This window comes from Balaenoptera acutorostrata, chromosome 6 (assembly GCF_949987535.1).
Source record: "Balaenoptera acutorostrata chromosome 6, mBalAcu1.1, whole genome shotgun sequence".
NCBI lineage: Eukaryota > Metazoa > Chordata > Mammalia > Artiodactyla > Balaenopteridae > Balaenoptera > Balaenoptera acutorostrata.
In genome coordinates this window covers 104,835,992-104,851,669 of record NC_080069.1, presented here as the reverse complement: position 1 = coordinate 104,851,669, position 15,678 = coordinate 104,835,992, and the positions used below count along the sequence as shown (strand labels likewise).

The 15,678-nt window shown below is 44.6% G+C and overlaps 1 protein-coding gene across 3 annotated transcripts in view; it reads left to right on the top strand.

Annotated features, from left to right (window-relative positions):
- Positions 1-15,678, top strand: part of WDR31 (WD repeat domain 31) — a 48,228-nt gene that overhangs the window by 19,304 nt on the left and 13,246 nt on the right. The window contains exon 10 of one of the 3 annotated variants that reach the window (XM_057548112.1): positions 3,904-6,211. The exons of the other annotated variants lie outside the window; for them this stretch is intronic. Coding sequence (XP_057404095.1) covers positions 3,904-3,938 — 35 coding nt within the window. The 3' untranslated portion in view covers positions 3,939-6,211. Of the gene's footprint in view, positions 1-3,903; positions 6,212-15,678 lie in introns of those variants that run through there. 3 annotated transcript variants of the gene reach the window in all.

Here is a 15,678-nt window from a genome sequence, read left to right as displayed (position 1 = left end):
GGTGCTAGGGCTACACGAACACGAGACCTGCACTGGTGTGAAGAGGCCGACCACCGCAGCGCCTCGCCCACAGTTAGAGGAGTTATCAAACCCGTTCCGTGGATAAGAAAACAGAGAGATGAAGGCTAAAAAAATTGCATTTGTATATTTTAACATTTTTACTTAGTTTTATATAACTCTTTCTGGGGAATGGCGAGAATAAGGCAAAGGGAATCTCTGCAACAACAATGGAACATATAGAAAAAAGCAGAAAAAAAAGATGGATTCAACTGTGCCAGCCACTGAGCCCCCCTCGGTGAGGAGGGGCAGGATGCTCGGCTCTGTCTGTGTGGCCCCCAGGAGCTCAGTCCCCAGCCTGGTGCTCACAAGCCTGCTTTCCTCAGGAGCTCAGTCCCCAGCCTGGTGCTCACAAGCCTGCTTTCCTCCAGGAAACAGTCACTCCTGCCGTCCGGCAGGTCCATACCTAAGGCAGCTGAGGCCTGGAGAGTCCCTTTCTGATGAGTCCCAAAGAAAGATTTAGCATTCATCCTCTCTGGCCCCTGCCTGTCCCTGATACCAGTGGCTGACAGCCATCTTCCTTGTCCCCTCCTGCTCCTCTTTGGGGCCACCTCCCCCATGCTGCCCTCCAGTCACGAGGCAGGAGAATCTTAAGCTCGTGCAAAGCGTCAGACCTGAATTGGACTCTCGATTTCCCCATTTAGCTGGATGATCTTGGGAAAGTTATAAAACCTCAGTTTCCTCACTTACAATATGGAGCTTCATAATCAGACGTTTTTTACAGGGCTGTTCCGAGGATTCGACTGTGTTAAATGCCAAGCAAGCTAGTGGGTGCTTACAAATGGCAGCCACAGGTCCTTACCGCCCGCTCTGTCCAGACTAAACGCTCACACAACACATTTACCACTCCTTCACCCGTTCTCCTTAGATGGTATTTTCTAAACCTTTAGCCATGGTTCAGCTTCCCTGTGATTCCCTAAGTTATGGATCTTTGAGCTCTGAAAGGACAAAGTGGGTGGTGGGAGAGGAAGCTGCATCATTGAGCGCCTGCAGGTGGCTGAATACATGTATCCTCACTGCAGCTGTGTTATTCCCATGTCACAGATGAGGAAGCTGAGGCCCAGGGACATCCAGTCCTCTGCCCGAGGTTACACGCGTGGGGAAGGGGAGAACTGAGATCTGGGCCTGGGCCTGCCTGACTTTCCTCCTCACCCCTTTGCCTCTGCATGATGTCTCAAAGTTCATTTTAGAAATTTGTAGGCCATGACATTGTGTATTTTCTGGACCAGTTATTAACTTTTTGGCTCCAAGGAGATCCTCCTGGCCAGGTGCCTGGGAGCAGTAGACAGGTGTCTTGGGGAAAGTCCTAGCAAATCCTGAACTATTAGTGCTACAGGTGAGCCTTTCTTCTAGAAGGAAGACAGAAAATCCAAGGGAGTGGTTGGGAGGGGTCCCAGGAAAGGGGAACAGCGGGAACATATGTGAGAAAATAGAAGGGCTCTGATGAAGTAGCCCAGTTCTATTACCAATAAAATTGTTTCCCGGGCTTCCCTGGTGGCGCAGTGGTTAAGAATCCGCCTGCCAACGCAGGGGACACAGGTTCGAGCCCTGGTCCGGGAAGATCCCACATGCCGCAGAGCAACTAAGCCCATGTGCCACAACTACTGAAGCCCACGCACCTAGAGCCCAAGCTCCACAACAAGAGAAGCCACCACAATGAGAAGCCCGCGCACTGCAAAGAAGAGTAGCCCCTGCTCGCCACAACTAGAGAAAGCCTACATGCAGCAACAAAGACCCAATGCAGCCAAAGGTAAATAAAAATAAATAAATAAATAAATAAATGTTTCCCTACACTCTACACATGCTTGATATAAAAATTCCTTATCCGTGCATTTTAAGTAGAAAATAGGTTAATAAATCCAAATGTATTATAGGATTTTTCAGTCTTACATGCTCTAATCGGGTACTCTCAGCACCTAAGATACAGGCTGCTAAAATGCATTCATTTGTGCATTGAACACTTCATTTTAGAGGCTATTCCTCTAAAATCATATAAAGGAATTTTCCGAAGACAGTTGACTTTTTTTTTTTTTTTCTTTTTTCTTTTTTGGCCGTGGTGCGTGGCATGCAGGATCTTAGTCCCCCTACCAGGGATCGAACCCGTGTTCCCTGCAGTGGAAGCGTGGAGTCTTGATCACTGGACCACCAGGGAAGTCCAAGTTTTTTCTAGGAAAGTATATAAACCCTTGGAATCTGGCCAATTATATTTTAAATTTTTAAAAAATTTTATGTATTTACTTATATAAGTTGAAAATATTTATATATTTAAGGAAAAATGCATGGTGATTATTAATGACCTTTTTATTTATTTTTTGGTGGCTTACACTATCTTATAAGAGGACCTTTATTTTTACTAAGAGGTTAAAAATAACCTGGAAAAGAGTGATTATTTTCTTTAAAATAGCTACGAGCAAGTACTGTGATGCAGTGAATATCATCGGTATCCCCAAAGTATCAGACAAGTCCCCATTACCACTATCTTCCTGAACAGTGATTATTAAAGAAGGTTCCCCAGGAGTTCTGAGTTTACTGTCACTGAAACAGAAATAATGTCCGATCTTTTAGCTGTAGCAGCAGAAATGTACCTTCAGATGTGTGTTTTCAGCACTGGTATCGAGAGACGTGTTGTTTTCAGTCTGTAACAGCCTTCATTTTGACACAGGAAAGGCAAGTATAGAACTCAGGTCACTTGTTTTTTAAATATTTATTTATTTATTTGGCTGCACCGTGTCTTAGTTGCAGCACACGGGATCTTTCATTACAGGGCGCGGGCTCTTTGTTGCGGCACAGGCGTCTCTCTAGTCGCGGCGCTCGGGCTCTCTAGTTGTGGCACACGGGCTCTAGAGCACGCAGGCTCAGTAGTTGAGGCGCAGGGGGCTTAGTTGCCCCGCGGCATGTGGGATCTTAGCTCCCCAACCAGGGATCGAACCCACGTCCCCTGCATTGGAAGGCGGATTCTTAACCACTGAACCACCAGGGAAGCCCCCACTTGTTTTTTTTAATCTTTTAACACTGAGATAAAGGAACTTAGCTTTTTCTGAATGGCCTTTTTAAAGCATAATTATCAAAGAACAGCTTCATCATTAAAACACAGCAGACTGTTAGTTGTTCCTGAAATGGGCACTTCTTGGCACGGGCAGTCCAGCTAAGACAGCATTCCCAGCTAGGCACAGCCATAAGAATAAGTTGGTGTCAGTGGACCGTGAATGGAAGTGATGTAACTTCCACCCTATTAGCTCAAAAGGAGTACGTTTGTCCAGGATTTCCCCTCTGAGTCCCTTCCCACTAGGTGGGATGCAGACTGCCAGCAACAGCTTCAGCTATTCAGATAAGGACAAGATGATGCAACAACAAGAAAGAAGGAAGCTGGGGCCCCAAATAACCTCCAGGAGCTGAGCTGTTCCAGCAGCCTGACCAGCTGTACTGTGACTTGAAAGAGAACTTCATTCTTTTTAAGCCACTATACACACACACACACACACACACACACACACACACACACACACACACACATATAAACTTTTAATTCAAGTTTAGCCATCACAGAGTTTCAAATGTCTTAAGTTTATAGCTGGCTGAATTTTCTTAAACTGAACACACTCTAGTAACCTAGATGAAGAAGCATAATACATCCAGGAACGCAGAAGGCCTCCCTCATACTCCCCTTCAGAACTATCTGCCAAGGTATTTGTAACGGCATAAATTGGTTTTGTCTGCTTTTCTACTTTATATAAGTAGAATCATATTGTAGTAGATGGAAGATATGTCCACAAGCTTCTCCCATCCCTGTATGTGTGACCCTTTGCAAAGTAACTTCTCATTAATAGATGGGATCTATTTTCCCAGCCCTTGAATCTGTGATGGCCTCTGACTTGGTTTGACCAACAGAATGCAGAAGAACGAATGCTATGCAAGTCTGAGGCTCAGCCTTAGGGAGAGCTTGCAGCTTCACTTTCACCCTCTTGGAATGCTACTTCGAGGCTGCCACGTCAGGGAGTGACCTAGGCCCTGTGGAGAAGAACCCTGTACCACCACACATGTGAACAAGGTCACCTTGGACCTTCCAGCCCTGCCAAACCTGCAGCTGAATGCAGCCATAGATGAAATCAGAAGAGAAACTGCGCAGCTAGCCCACAGAATCATGAAAAACAATACGTGTTTTAAGACTAAGTTTTGGGACAGTTTGTTACCCAGCAGTAGAGTTAGGTGCAACAATATGTGCTCTTAATTTTCGTCAGGCTTCTTGGGCTCAACATGTTTGTGAGATAGATTGACATTGTTTGATAGTATTCTACTGTGTGACAATATTATAATTTAACCTCTTAACTACTGATGGGCATATGGGTGTTTCTAGTTTGGGGCTCTTATATTTAGTGCTGCTATGAACATTCCATTAGTATGTCATCTGGTGAAATATGCAGGCATCGTATTCACTATATAACCAGGGGAGGCCATTCTGGGCCACAGGGTAGAGTGCATGATCAGCTTTAGTTGATACCACCTCTTTTCCAAAAAGTTTGTCACAGTTCACATTCCCACCAGCTGTGGAGGACCTTCAGCAGAGCTTCCGTTGTTCCATACCCTTGCTAACACTTTGTGCTCTTAAACTTTGCAAACCTCAGGTTTAAAGATGAGTGGGTAAATGTTGGAGACTGTACGAGGGAAGTGTCAGCTCCACGGGCCAACATTAGAAAGAAGCTGGACCAGCTGGTTTTGTTTCTACCTTTCTTCCTGACACCTCCAGTTAAGAGGCCAGAATTTTAACAGTAAAACGTTATATGCTCTACACAAACTACTTTCACAATCATAATTTCATCTGAGTCTTCCAATAAAATACCACTGGTGTTAACTAGCACTGCAGGTCCAGGTGCTGGACTCGCAGTCCATCCAGAAATAGTCTTTTGGAAACCAGCCACCTTCACATGACTAATAACCTTGTACACATTTAAAATGGGGCTGCATGAAATGTTGTCCATGATTCACCCTAAGTGAAAAACACAGGTGACGAAACAGCCCCATACAGCCTCATCCCATTTTGGTAAAAATATATCTGCACATATGTCTATACATTCATAGATGAAGGTCTGGAAGAAATAGAGCAAAAATGTTAACAGTGTTATCTCTGGGTATCGAGTTTAAAGATGAATTTATTTTCTACTTTATGCCTTTATTTTGTAATGAGGATGAATCAGTTTCATTTTTAAAACTTAATTATTTTTGAAATAGATAACTCATACACATAGTCACAATCAAGAGTGCAAGAGTTTATACATTAAAGTCTCCCTCTCATCCACGTCTGCCTTCCATCTGGCTCCCTCCAGAGGTAACCAGTGTTACCAGCATCTACTGTACTCTTTCAGAGACATTTCACGCATATACTACAAGCAAATACATAAATTTGTTATTTCCTTTGTCACTTTTATGATCAAAAACAAGACTATTTTCATTTTGAAGAAAAGGTTGTAGAAGACTATTTTATGATGTGGAAAGATAAGCGGAAAGGCTACAAAACAGTACATAGAGTATGACATATTTTATAATAATGTATGAAAAAATTTTGCATTTAAAATACTTATAAAGTGCTTCCCTGGTGGCACATTGGTTAAGAATCCGCCTGCCAATGCGGGGGACACGGGTTCGAGCCCTGGTCCGGGAAGATCCCACATGCCGTGGAGCAACTGAGATCGTGCGCCACAACTACTGAGCCTGCACTCTGGAGCCTGCGAGCGACAACTACTGAGCCTGCAAGCCACAACTACTGAGGCCCGCTTGCCTAGGGTCCGTGCTCAGCAACAAGAGAAGCCACTGCAGTGAGAAGCCTGTGCACCACAACAAAGAGCGGCCCCGCTCGCCGCAACTAGAGAAAGCCTGCGCGCAGCAACAAAGACCCAACACAGCCAAAAATTAATTAATTAACTAATTAAAAATAAAATCTTTCTAAAAAAAAATACTTATAAAGAGACTGAAAGGCTATACACTGAAAGGCTATGATAAACATACCTTTGTCCAGAAAGAATTTTTCTTTGTTTCTAATTACCATCCATAGAAAAGTTCTTATTGTGAAACCATAATTCAAGTTTCATACTGAAGAGTCTATGACCCATTTGTCTGAACCATGTGTTATAAGAATACAATAATACAATTACAAAAACCACTTTGAGTTGCCTCTCATCCAGAAGATGTTATTTTTACAGTCTTATTTATTGTGGAGAGGGCTTTATGTTAGACCCTTCACATTGTTTGGATCCTGAGCTTTATTTTTTCGGTGGTCATCTCTGCATGTAAGATTTTGGGTGAGTTTATTTTCTCCTTATAGGTGGCAGTGTGGCCTGGGTTTAGGGCGTGGACTCCAGCACCACCATGCCTGGTTCAAATCCCAGTCTGCCGCCGCTTAGCCTCACGACCTCGGGCAAGAGACTTAATCTGTGTCTCAGTGCCGTCATCTGTGACATGGAGATGGTATGATGGTAGCACCTACTCACAGAGTTGTCATCAGGGATGTCATACGATTCAGGTAGAGCCCCTCGAATAGTGCCTAGCATTGTTCCTAAGTGTCAGTGTTATATTCATCTGAGTTGCCTAATTTTTCCATATTGGACATGTACTACAATAAAAGTTAAAGAATAAACTCCCATGAGAGAAGGGAAACTAGACAGATGTACAGACGAGCACAGATGAGAAAGTGCCATAGAGAAGAGTGCAAACCATGAGGCCCCGGGAACCCAGCGAGGAGGAAGGGGCCCGGCTTCCTGATTTCGACTAAAAGCCCCGTGAAAGGATCCCTTTGCCGGTACTGCAAGCTGAGCATTCCAAGAGCAGAGATGGACTTTGGCCCAGGAGCCTTCTCTCCGGGCATTTGGAGAAGGCCTTTGAGACCTTCCTGGAAACTGCCCTGGCCCTTCCTTGTACAGATGGCCTCTTGCAACTTTTTGCCACTGTGTTCCTGCCAGGGGTCACGTGGAGAAAGGCTTCAGAGTAAGTGTCAGGACTTACCTGGCTGTGCCTGGCCCAACTCACTCCAAGGACCTTCAGGGGGCAATTACTGCCGCCCTGATGTGGTGGCAAGTCTGGGGGACTGGAAGACAAGATGCTTCATTCACAGCCCAGCTGGAGGAAGAACCGTCCAATTGCAGTTCTGTGTTTCTAAACACACCAGGTGGCATGGGCAGGAGGCCTGCTGTCCTGTGTCCTCAGCCGGGAACCCTCTGCCTGGGGACAGAGAGAGGAGGGGAAGGCAGATGAAGGGAGAGGAGGAAAGTGCAGGACCAGGAGCTGGAGGCCCTGGGGTCCAGCCTTAGCTCTGACATTTCGCATTGATGTTAGCTGGGATAAATTCTTAATTTCATCAAAATCCAATCACTCCTCACAGAATGCCTTGAATTGATCTGGGAATAACAATGCCAGATGTGACCTGCTTGATGAAAGGAATTATGTGAACTACTTTATATTTGAAAGAATATCTAGATCCTGTAGGTCCTGCTAAGTCTGAGGTAAACGAGGGCTGGGAAATAGTGTTATATCAGTGTTTCTAAATTTATTCAATTGACACATTTTTAAAATAAAATAAAATAATAAAACAGTTCATAATCCTTATCCACAATGCTAAAATCCCCACGTTCTGGAGACAAAGGTTTTTTTCATTAAATTTGGTGCCAAAATTGACCTGATGGTGCTTATTCTTTTGGGTATCAATCTTTATAATAAATTGCAGAATATTAATAAAATAAAATAAAAAATAAATTGCAGAATATTAATGCATTTGATTACCAGGTGCTGCCTCAGGTCTCACTAGTATATGGTAAATGCATCATATTATCTTCCTAAAATATGAAAAATTCTGAATTCTGAAACACATCTGGCCCCAAGGGTTTTGTATGAGGATTGTGACATGTAAAACAAACTCAGACGCTGCACACAGGAAATGGGGAGGGAGGGACGGTGTCCATTCCCAGGCTGAGATTCACCCAGCCCTGTCTGGGACATCTTCTTCCTGGTGTCAGATCCTTGAGAAGTCTTTAAGAACCTGAAGACAAATGTACCTGGGATGAGTCAAGGAGCATATACTGGGGATATTTTTTTCCTAAATTAGTCCTCATACTTCAGTGTGTCTCTGAATCCCCCTGGGGATCTTGTGAAAATGCAAATTCTGACTCAGTAGGTCTGGAGTGGGCCTGAGCTTCTGCATTCCTACCAATCTCCAGGTGATACCTCTGCTGCTGGGACTGTTCTGGCCTCCGGATAAGCCTAAGGCATGGCTCCAAGTGATAACAATGTGGTGTCCCACAGGGAGAGTTGCCCCGTGCCCTTGGCCGGGGTGGGAGCTCGCTCAACACTGATCACCTGACCAAAACCTGCCTCGTCACCGTCTTTTCTCCATCCTCCACTGCCCATTTACTGCCTTCTGCTGTCTCTTCCTCCCGACATGGTTCATGCCACCCTCCGCCTCCATTCCCGACCTTGGCTGGGCCCCACCAAGTCTCATGACTCTTCACTCACCCGGTTCCAAGGTACTGCTTAGACGAGGTGCTTTTCCAGCTGACTGACCTCACCTCCGAAGCATGAACTAAATTAGTTCAACTCTCAAATTCCTGAGATGGCTCACTATCTCTCCTGGGTATCTCCCCGGAAAATTTTCCACTGTTTGCAAAGTACTCCCTAGCCCTGACCACCCAGAGATATTAATGATAATGCATTTGCTCACTAGACAAGCAGTGACCCGGGAAAGGGCCATGGGTTATTTTATTTTTATGTCAATGCTTGCAATGCCCTGACTGATTTCTTACACACCCTCCTTGCTTCTTTTTAAGTTCTGGATTCCCGGGTTGCAGAAAACTCAGACTTCCTTGTTTTCCAAGTGAATTTTTCTATTGCAAAAGTAATACATATTTATTAATAAAAGTTTAGAAAATATAGTTAAGAAGAAAATGGCAATACCAGTAAACTTAGCACGCAGAGATAACCATTGGGACATTTTGTCTCATGGCCTTTCAGGCTTTATATATAAATTTTGTTTTACAAAATCTGGATCATACCTACAACATTTTGTAACTGCTTTGCCTCCCTCCATTTATAGTATATTGTGACCATTTTCACAGATCAATAAAAATTCTTCTGCAATAGCATTTTAAATAAGGGACTTCCCTAGTGGTCCAGTGGTTAAGACTTCACGCTTCCACCACAGGGAGCGTGGGTTCAATCCCAGGCCAGGAATAGAATGAAGGCCAAATATTTCTTATTATAAATTACAATATCACACATATCTTTTGGATACTTCCAGGGAATTATATTATTATGTAAAAGTATATAAACTTCTTCATGGTTTGCATGAGTTGCCAGAAAGCATGGCTTCCAAACTCTCAAATACGAACCAGATCCTTTGGGCTGAATCAGTGTCTTGAATTCTCACTAACCTTAGTTAACCAGAAGTGATACTGGAAAGCAGGGCGTTCTAGGGCTGAGAGGGAATTCCAGGCCACCAGGTCATGCCTTGAGGCATCCCTCTGTCTCCTGCTCAGAAAGAGGAAAAATGCTTAGAGGTCTTTGTTAGGGATCTACAACTTCCCAAAGAACACAGCTATTTTTCAGACAATTCAAGGCTAATCTAAATCCTGCAATCATTTTGGCATTTATTTTTCCAGCCAATATTTATATGTTTAAAATGAAAGGATTAGGGGAACTTCCTGGCTGTCCACTGGTTAGGACTCAGCGCTTCCACTGCAGGGGGCCCGGGTTCAATCCCAAGTCAGGGAACTAAGATCCCGCATGCCTTGAGGAGAGGCCAAAAAAAAAAAAAAAAAACAACAAACAACAACAAATGAAGGGATTATATCAATAAGGGAATGGTTAAGTAATTTGTGGTACAGCCATTCAATGAAATATGATACAACCATTAAAAAACTGAAAAAGCTCTTTATGCACTAATACAGAATGATATCTCAGATACATCGTTAAGTGAAAAAAGCAAAGTGTAGAACCATGTATACCAAATGCACATTTGTGTAAAAAGGAGGAATAGGAATACATAGACATTTTGACATAGGAGTTTTGCTTGTGTATTCATAAAGCACCTTTGGAAAGATACACAAGAAACTGATAGTATAATTCCTTAATTTTTAGGGAAATTAGGTAGCTGGGAGAACAACATTTTCATTGCAAAATGAAACCTCTCGTGCTGAACATGCAAATGTATTACCTCTTCTAAAACAAAAATTTTAAAACACAAAATAAGGGGACTAGGGCATTTGATTACATCATAAAATACATTTATTTCTGTTTATTCTCCAAACCCCAATTTAAATGGTCAGTAAAGGAATAAAAGAAGAGGACCATATGTACAGAGAATAGGAGAGGGAACAAAAGATGGATCATATGAACACACTTTTGGGAGACAGTGAGGCAATGGCACAGATTTCAGAGTCATACTTGCAGTCCCAGCTCTTTAACTTGCTTCTCATGAGCTCTTGGGCAAATAAACCCCTCACTTGCTTTGAGCTTCTGATTCCTTATCTGTGGAAGAGTAAGGACAAGTCATTTATTTTATGTGATCCATATTGTGCCTTGTGGGAGTGTTGGGAGGATTCATTGTCCCAGATCAGAAGCATTTAATAAAGCACATAAACTGCTATTATTACTTTTAATAATAGTAGCGGGTTTTAGCTAATATTATGTTAATGTTTTCAGTCTGATAGGAAAAATAGCAGTATCTTATTTTAAATCTGAATTTCTCTAATTATAAATGAGGTTGAACAATTACATATATATTCCACTTGTATTTCTTTTTCTGTGATTTGCCTGATCGTCTCTTAATAACAGTTAACATTTACTGCATGTTACTGTGTACCAGGCACTGTGTTATGATCTCTGCATGCATTATCTCATTTAACCTGTGGATCAAATAGGTAAAATTATTATGCCCATTTTCAGCTGAGAAAAATAATATTTAGAGAAATTAATTTGCTCAAGTCTCCATCACTAGTAAGTAGAGTCTGGATTCTGAGCGAGGACTTGACTCTGACCCAGAAATCTGACTTGATTGAGAACCCAGGCTCTTCAGGCTTATGCCTCAGTGACTCTCCCCTAATGGTTTTCCTTTTGGATTAAATAATTTTCTCAATATTTTGCAAGTGCCCTTTGTATTTTAGTTGCAGGGCGCAGAGTAGGAAAGGATCGATCTGCACCGAGGGGCAGAAGTGGCATCACAGACAACCTGCCTGCCTGTCAACTGCCCATAAGGCTGTGTGTGAGCCAAGGCGGTGCAGTCAGAGGTGATGCAGGAGACCAACCGGGTGCAGAACAGAGGCCTGCAAAGATGAGTGGACTTCGACCCCCTTAGAGAGAAAGCAAGAGTGGCTCACAGGAGGAAGATGAAACCAAAGCTTCCAGGCTGTCCCTGGTAGGCTCAGACAGTCCAAAGGCAGCAGAGGGCAGGAGAGAAAAACCTGAGATGGAGAGCTGGCCGAGAGCTTCCTGAAGACCATGCAAATGAGGCACGCCCACAACTGCCTGGAAACCAGGCCGGGAGAAGTCAGAACCCAGAGCACATGCTGCAGGGCCGTGCTAGGCAAAGGAGCAGGAGGAGGTGGAGGAGGCGCTGAGGGAGCAGGTAAGGAGCCAGGGAGGGTCGTGGAGGGACGGGTCACAGGGCCCTGCATCCTGAGAGGCAGCATCGTCCACCGACCGGGTGAACGCTGTCCTGGGAGGCAGGGCTCCTGGGATCATCTTTCAAGCTCAGCCATTCTTTAGCTGTGAAGCCTTGGGCAAGTCACTTCACCATTCTGAGCCTTGATATTCCCATCTATAAAATGAGTGTAAAAATAGCATGCTACCTATGTATTGAGCATCTGCTGTGCTTTGCTGGGCACATAACAGTCATTATCCCTTCCTCACAGCAAGCTCATAAGGTGAGATCATTAGCCTATATTACAGAGGAAAACAAAGCTCAGAGAGGTTAAGCCATTTGTCTAAGACCTCACAGCAAAGAAGTCTGGTTCCAAAGCTGCACACTGTCGACTCCTGATCCTGCTTCCTTCAGAAGGTGGTTTTACAGAATCAAATGGTCTATGCAAATGGAAAAAAAAATTGTAAAAGGCAAATTATACCATCAAGATGTGAGTTACCACACTTAGACCCCGGCCAGGACTGAGGCCCTTTGTAAACTGGGAAGTCCTATAAAAATGCTAGTTCTTCACCTCTCTCCTCTGGAGGTTGAAAGTATTGGGGTGATGTTACAGACAATGGATATTTGGCTGACTGACCTGGTCACAGACTGAGGCGATGTCTTTGGGGTGGTATTGGGATGTCCTGGCTTGAGAGTGAGTTGTTGGTGGATAAGTGGCCAGAGTCCCTCCTGGAGACAGACTCTGAAACCACAGACAAGGCCTGAGGTGACCATGGCAGATAAGGGCCCAGGTGCTGATTCAACAGTGATCATCCCTCCTCTTGAGCATCCCTTTACAGCTTTGGCCGTGGAACTTCAGAAAAGGGAAGTCTGCTTTGTGGGGAGGGGAAGATCTTTAAGGGTAGTAACACAAGCTTAGTGCAATAAAGTTAGAATTTTCAGGCAAGAGAATTAAAAGCAAACAAACTAACAAACCTATAATCTTACCCCCAGAGATAACCACTGTTGACATTTCAGTGTTTGTTTTTCCACACATTTTTTTTCCATTGCACACATATATTGAAAAATTAGATCGTACTGTAATATGGTTTTATTACTGGTTCTTTTCACTTAATGACATGTCATGACGTATTTCCATATCAATAGATGTTTTATCACATCATTTAAAGGCTGCAGAATGTCTCTTTGTATGGATGGAGCAGAATTTATTTAATAAGTGTCCTACTATTGGATAATTAGGCAGTTTTCAATTTTTAACCATTAGAGCCGTGCTTTCTACCCAAATCTTGGCACACGTCCTGGATTATTTCCACAGGATAAATTCCCAGTGGGGGAACTGCTGAATCAAGGTTATGTATATTTTAAGGCCTTTGATAAATACTAAAGGTCTGCTTCTGACACACTCTGGAATTCAGGGGCTTCTCAAAGCTCAATGCAGAAAATTTCGTGGCCTCAAAGTCAGCCTTGGGCCTTCCTCTCTCTCAAATCCATTTGCAGGGATAATGCAACCCACCTCATATATAGTCTTTACTGGGTGCCAGGCTCTGTCTAAGAGCTTTACCCTCCGAGGCACCACTTTTAGCTTCCTTTTCAGAAGAAACTGAAGAACAGAGAGGTTAAACAGTTCACTTGGAATCACAGCCCTAACAAGCAGTGTGTTGGGGGTCAATAGCCTTGACAACCTGGTTCTAGAATCTATGCTGTCCACTGCTTCTTGGAAAGTATATTTGATTGCATCTGCAAAGATATCTTTCACCCATCCCTTTGATCTTCTCCACCAACGCCTCACATGCATCAAGCCCCACCATCCCAACCTGGACGACGGCTAGAGCCCCTAACTGGTCTTCCATTTCCACTCATCCCTTTCACTCTGTCTTCTGCTCTGCAGCTGGAATGTTGCTTTAAAAATGGAAATAGGATCGGGTCACCCCCCATCCCCCAACCCTGCCGGCAAGCACATACATACACACACACTCAGCCCTAGAATAAAACCCAGATGCATTCCCCAGCCTCCAGGGCAGCCTCTCTGGCTTCTTCCTAAAAGCCACTTCCCCATCCAGACCCACCCACTACACCCCAGTCACCCGGCCTCCTTTCACTTCCTCAAAGACAGAGCTTTTTCTCACCCTAAGGCTTTGGCACATGCTGTTCCCTTGAGCTCGAATGCTCTTTTTCCACCCTGCAGGGCTGGATTCTTCTCATCCTCTGGTCTTGGCTTTCATATCACCTCTCTGGAGAAAGCTTCCCTGGTGATCTCACCTGAAGCAACAAGTCCCCTGAGCCCATTTTCCTTTGCGTCCTTTATAGTATTAATTAAAATTGTGTATTTATTGCCCATCACTCATTAAATGTCTCTTTCCCTCACTAGACTCTAAATGTCATGAGGTCAAAGACCATGTCTATTTTGTTCCCCATTATTTACCCAGTGCCTAGCATAGCGCCTGGCATGTGGCGAGCTCTCATTAACTCAATGACTGCTCGTAGAAAGGACGAATCATCCACAGAAGGAGGCATTCATTGGTGAGGATCTTTGGCAAACTATCCGAGCTTCAGCCAGAGCTGTTCCATCCTCCTCCTGCATGTCTTCACTTCCTCTTCCCTGTCCCGAGGCAGTGACAGAGGTCTAGGGTCTAGAAGGAAACCAGGAAGCCATGGGTGAGAATGTAAGCAGGTTTTGCTTCAGGCACTAACTCAGTCAGGGTAGATGATGTCATATCGGGGGCACAAGGGAGACTCGTTACCCCCAGGTCCCCCCCTGCATGGTTCCTGGATTCCTACCATGAGAGACTTCTGGCCATGAGGAATCTCCTAGTGAAAAGCAAACACTCACTATCCAGTTAATAACACACATCCAGCAGGTGGACTGAATGGGTGAGGGTTCTACCTTTCTGACAGCAGCACGGTGGTGGCCTGGAAGTCCAGGTGTCACCACTAACTAGTGGGTGACCTTGGGTGAGAGTCACTTCTTGCCTCCCATCTGCAAAGTGAGTGGTTAGGATGGAGAAGAGGTTTTTTAACTTTTTTTTTCCTCAGAAGCTCAAGTCTTCAACTTGTTCAAATGACCAATATGAGAAAAGTCAAGTGTTTCTGGTTGAAATAAGAATGTGGGGCTGGAGTGCTCCTCCTCCCTGACTCCCGCTTTTAAGTCCCAAGGGTGGTGGGAGGGCTGAGTCTTGGACTCCAAGATCTCAGCGGTCAGTGCCTGCCAGGCTGACCATCTATGTCATCTAAGGACAAAGAAGGCAGCCGGGGGCTTCCCTGGTGGCGCAGTGGTTGAGAATCTGCCTGCTAATGCAGGGGACACGGGTTCGAGCCCTGGTCTGGGAAGATCCCACATGCCAAGGAGCAACTGGGCCCGTGAGCCACAACTACTGAGCCTGCGCATCTGGAGCTTGTGCTCCGCAACAAGAGAGGCCGCGATAGTGAGAGGCCCGCGCACCGCGATGAAGAGTGGCCCCCGCTTGCCGCAACTAGAGAAAGCCCTTGCACAGAAACGAAGACCCAACACAGCCAAAAATAAATAAATAAATAAATAAATAATAAAAATAAAGGAATTCCTTTAAAAAAAAAAAAAAAAGAAGGCAGCCGGGCTTGCATGTTCTGGGTGTAGCTCCTTGGGCACATTAAGTGATCGGAAGGGGATGGGAGAGAACTTGTTGAATCTGATATTCAGGGAGTATTCAGAGACTTCAGGCTGTGCAGCAGGTGAATTTCATAGCAACTGAAGGGCAGGGCAGGCAGCCCCTTTGTTTGAGAAGGAGGTTTCAGCCATTTTAGAAAAGAAATGAGGGCCCAGGAGAGAGGAAGCCCAGAAGGCTCACTTACCCTCTCCACAATCTAGAAGAAGGAAATTGCCACCCCTGCCTTTCCAGGCCAGGGATCCCAGGTCTTGAAGAGACCGCCCACAATCTCACAGATAACTTGGCTTCCAGGGTTGGTTGTTTGCCACGCCCCAGGGGAACACTGGTGCCTCACCTCACCACTCGCCACCCGGGCCGCTCTCT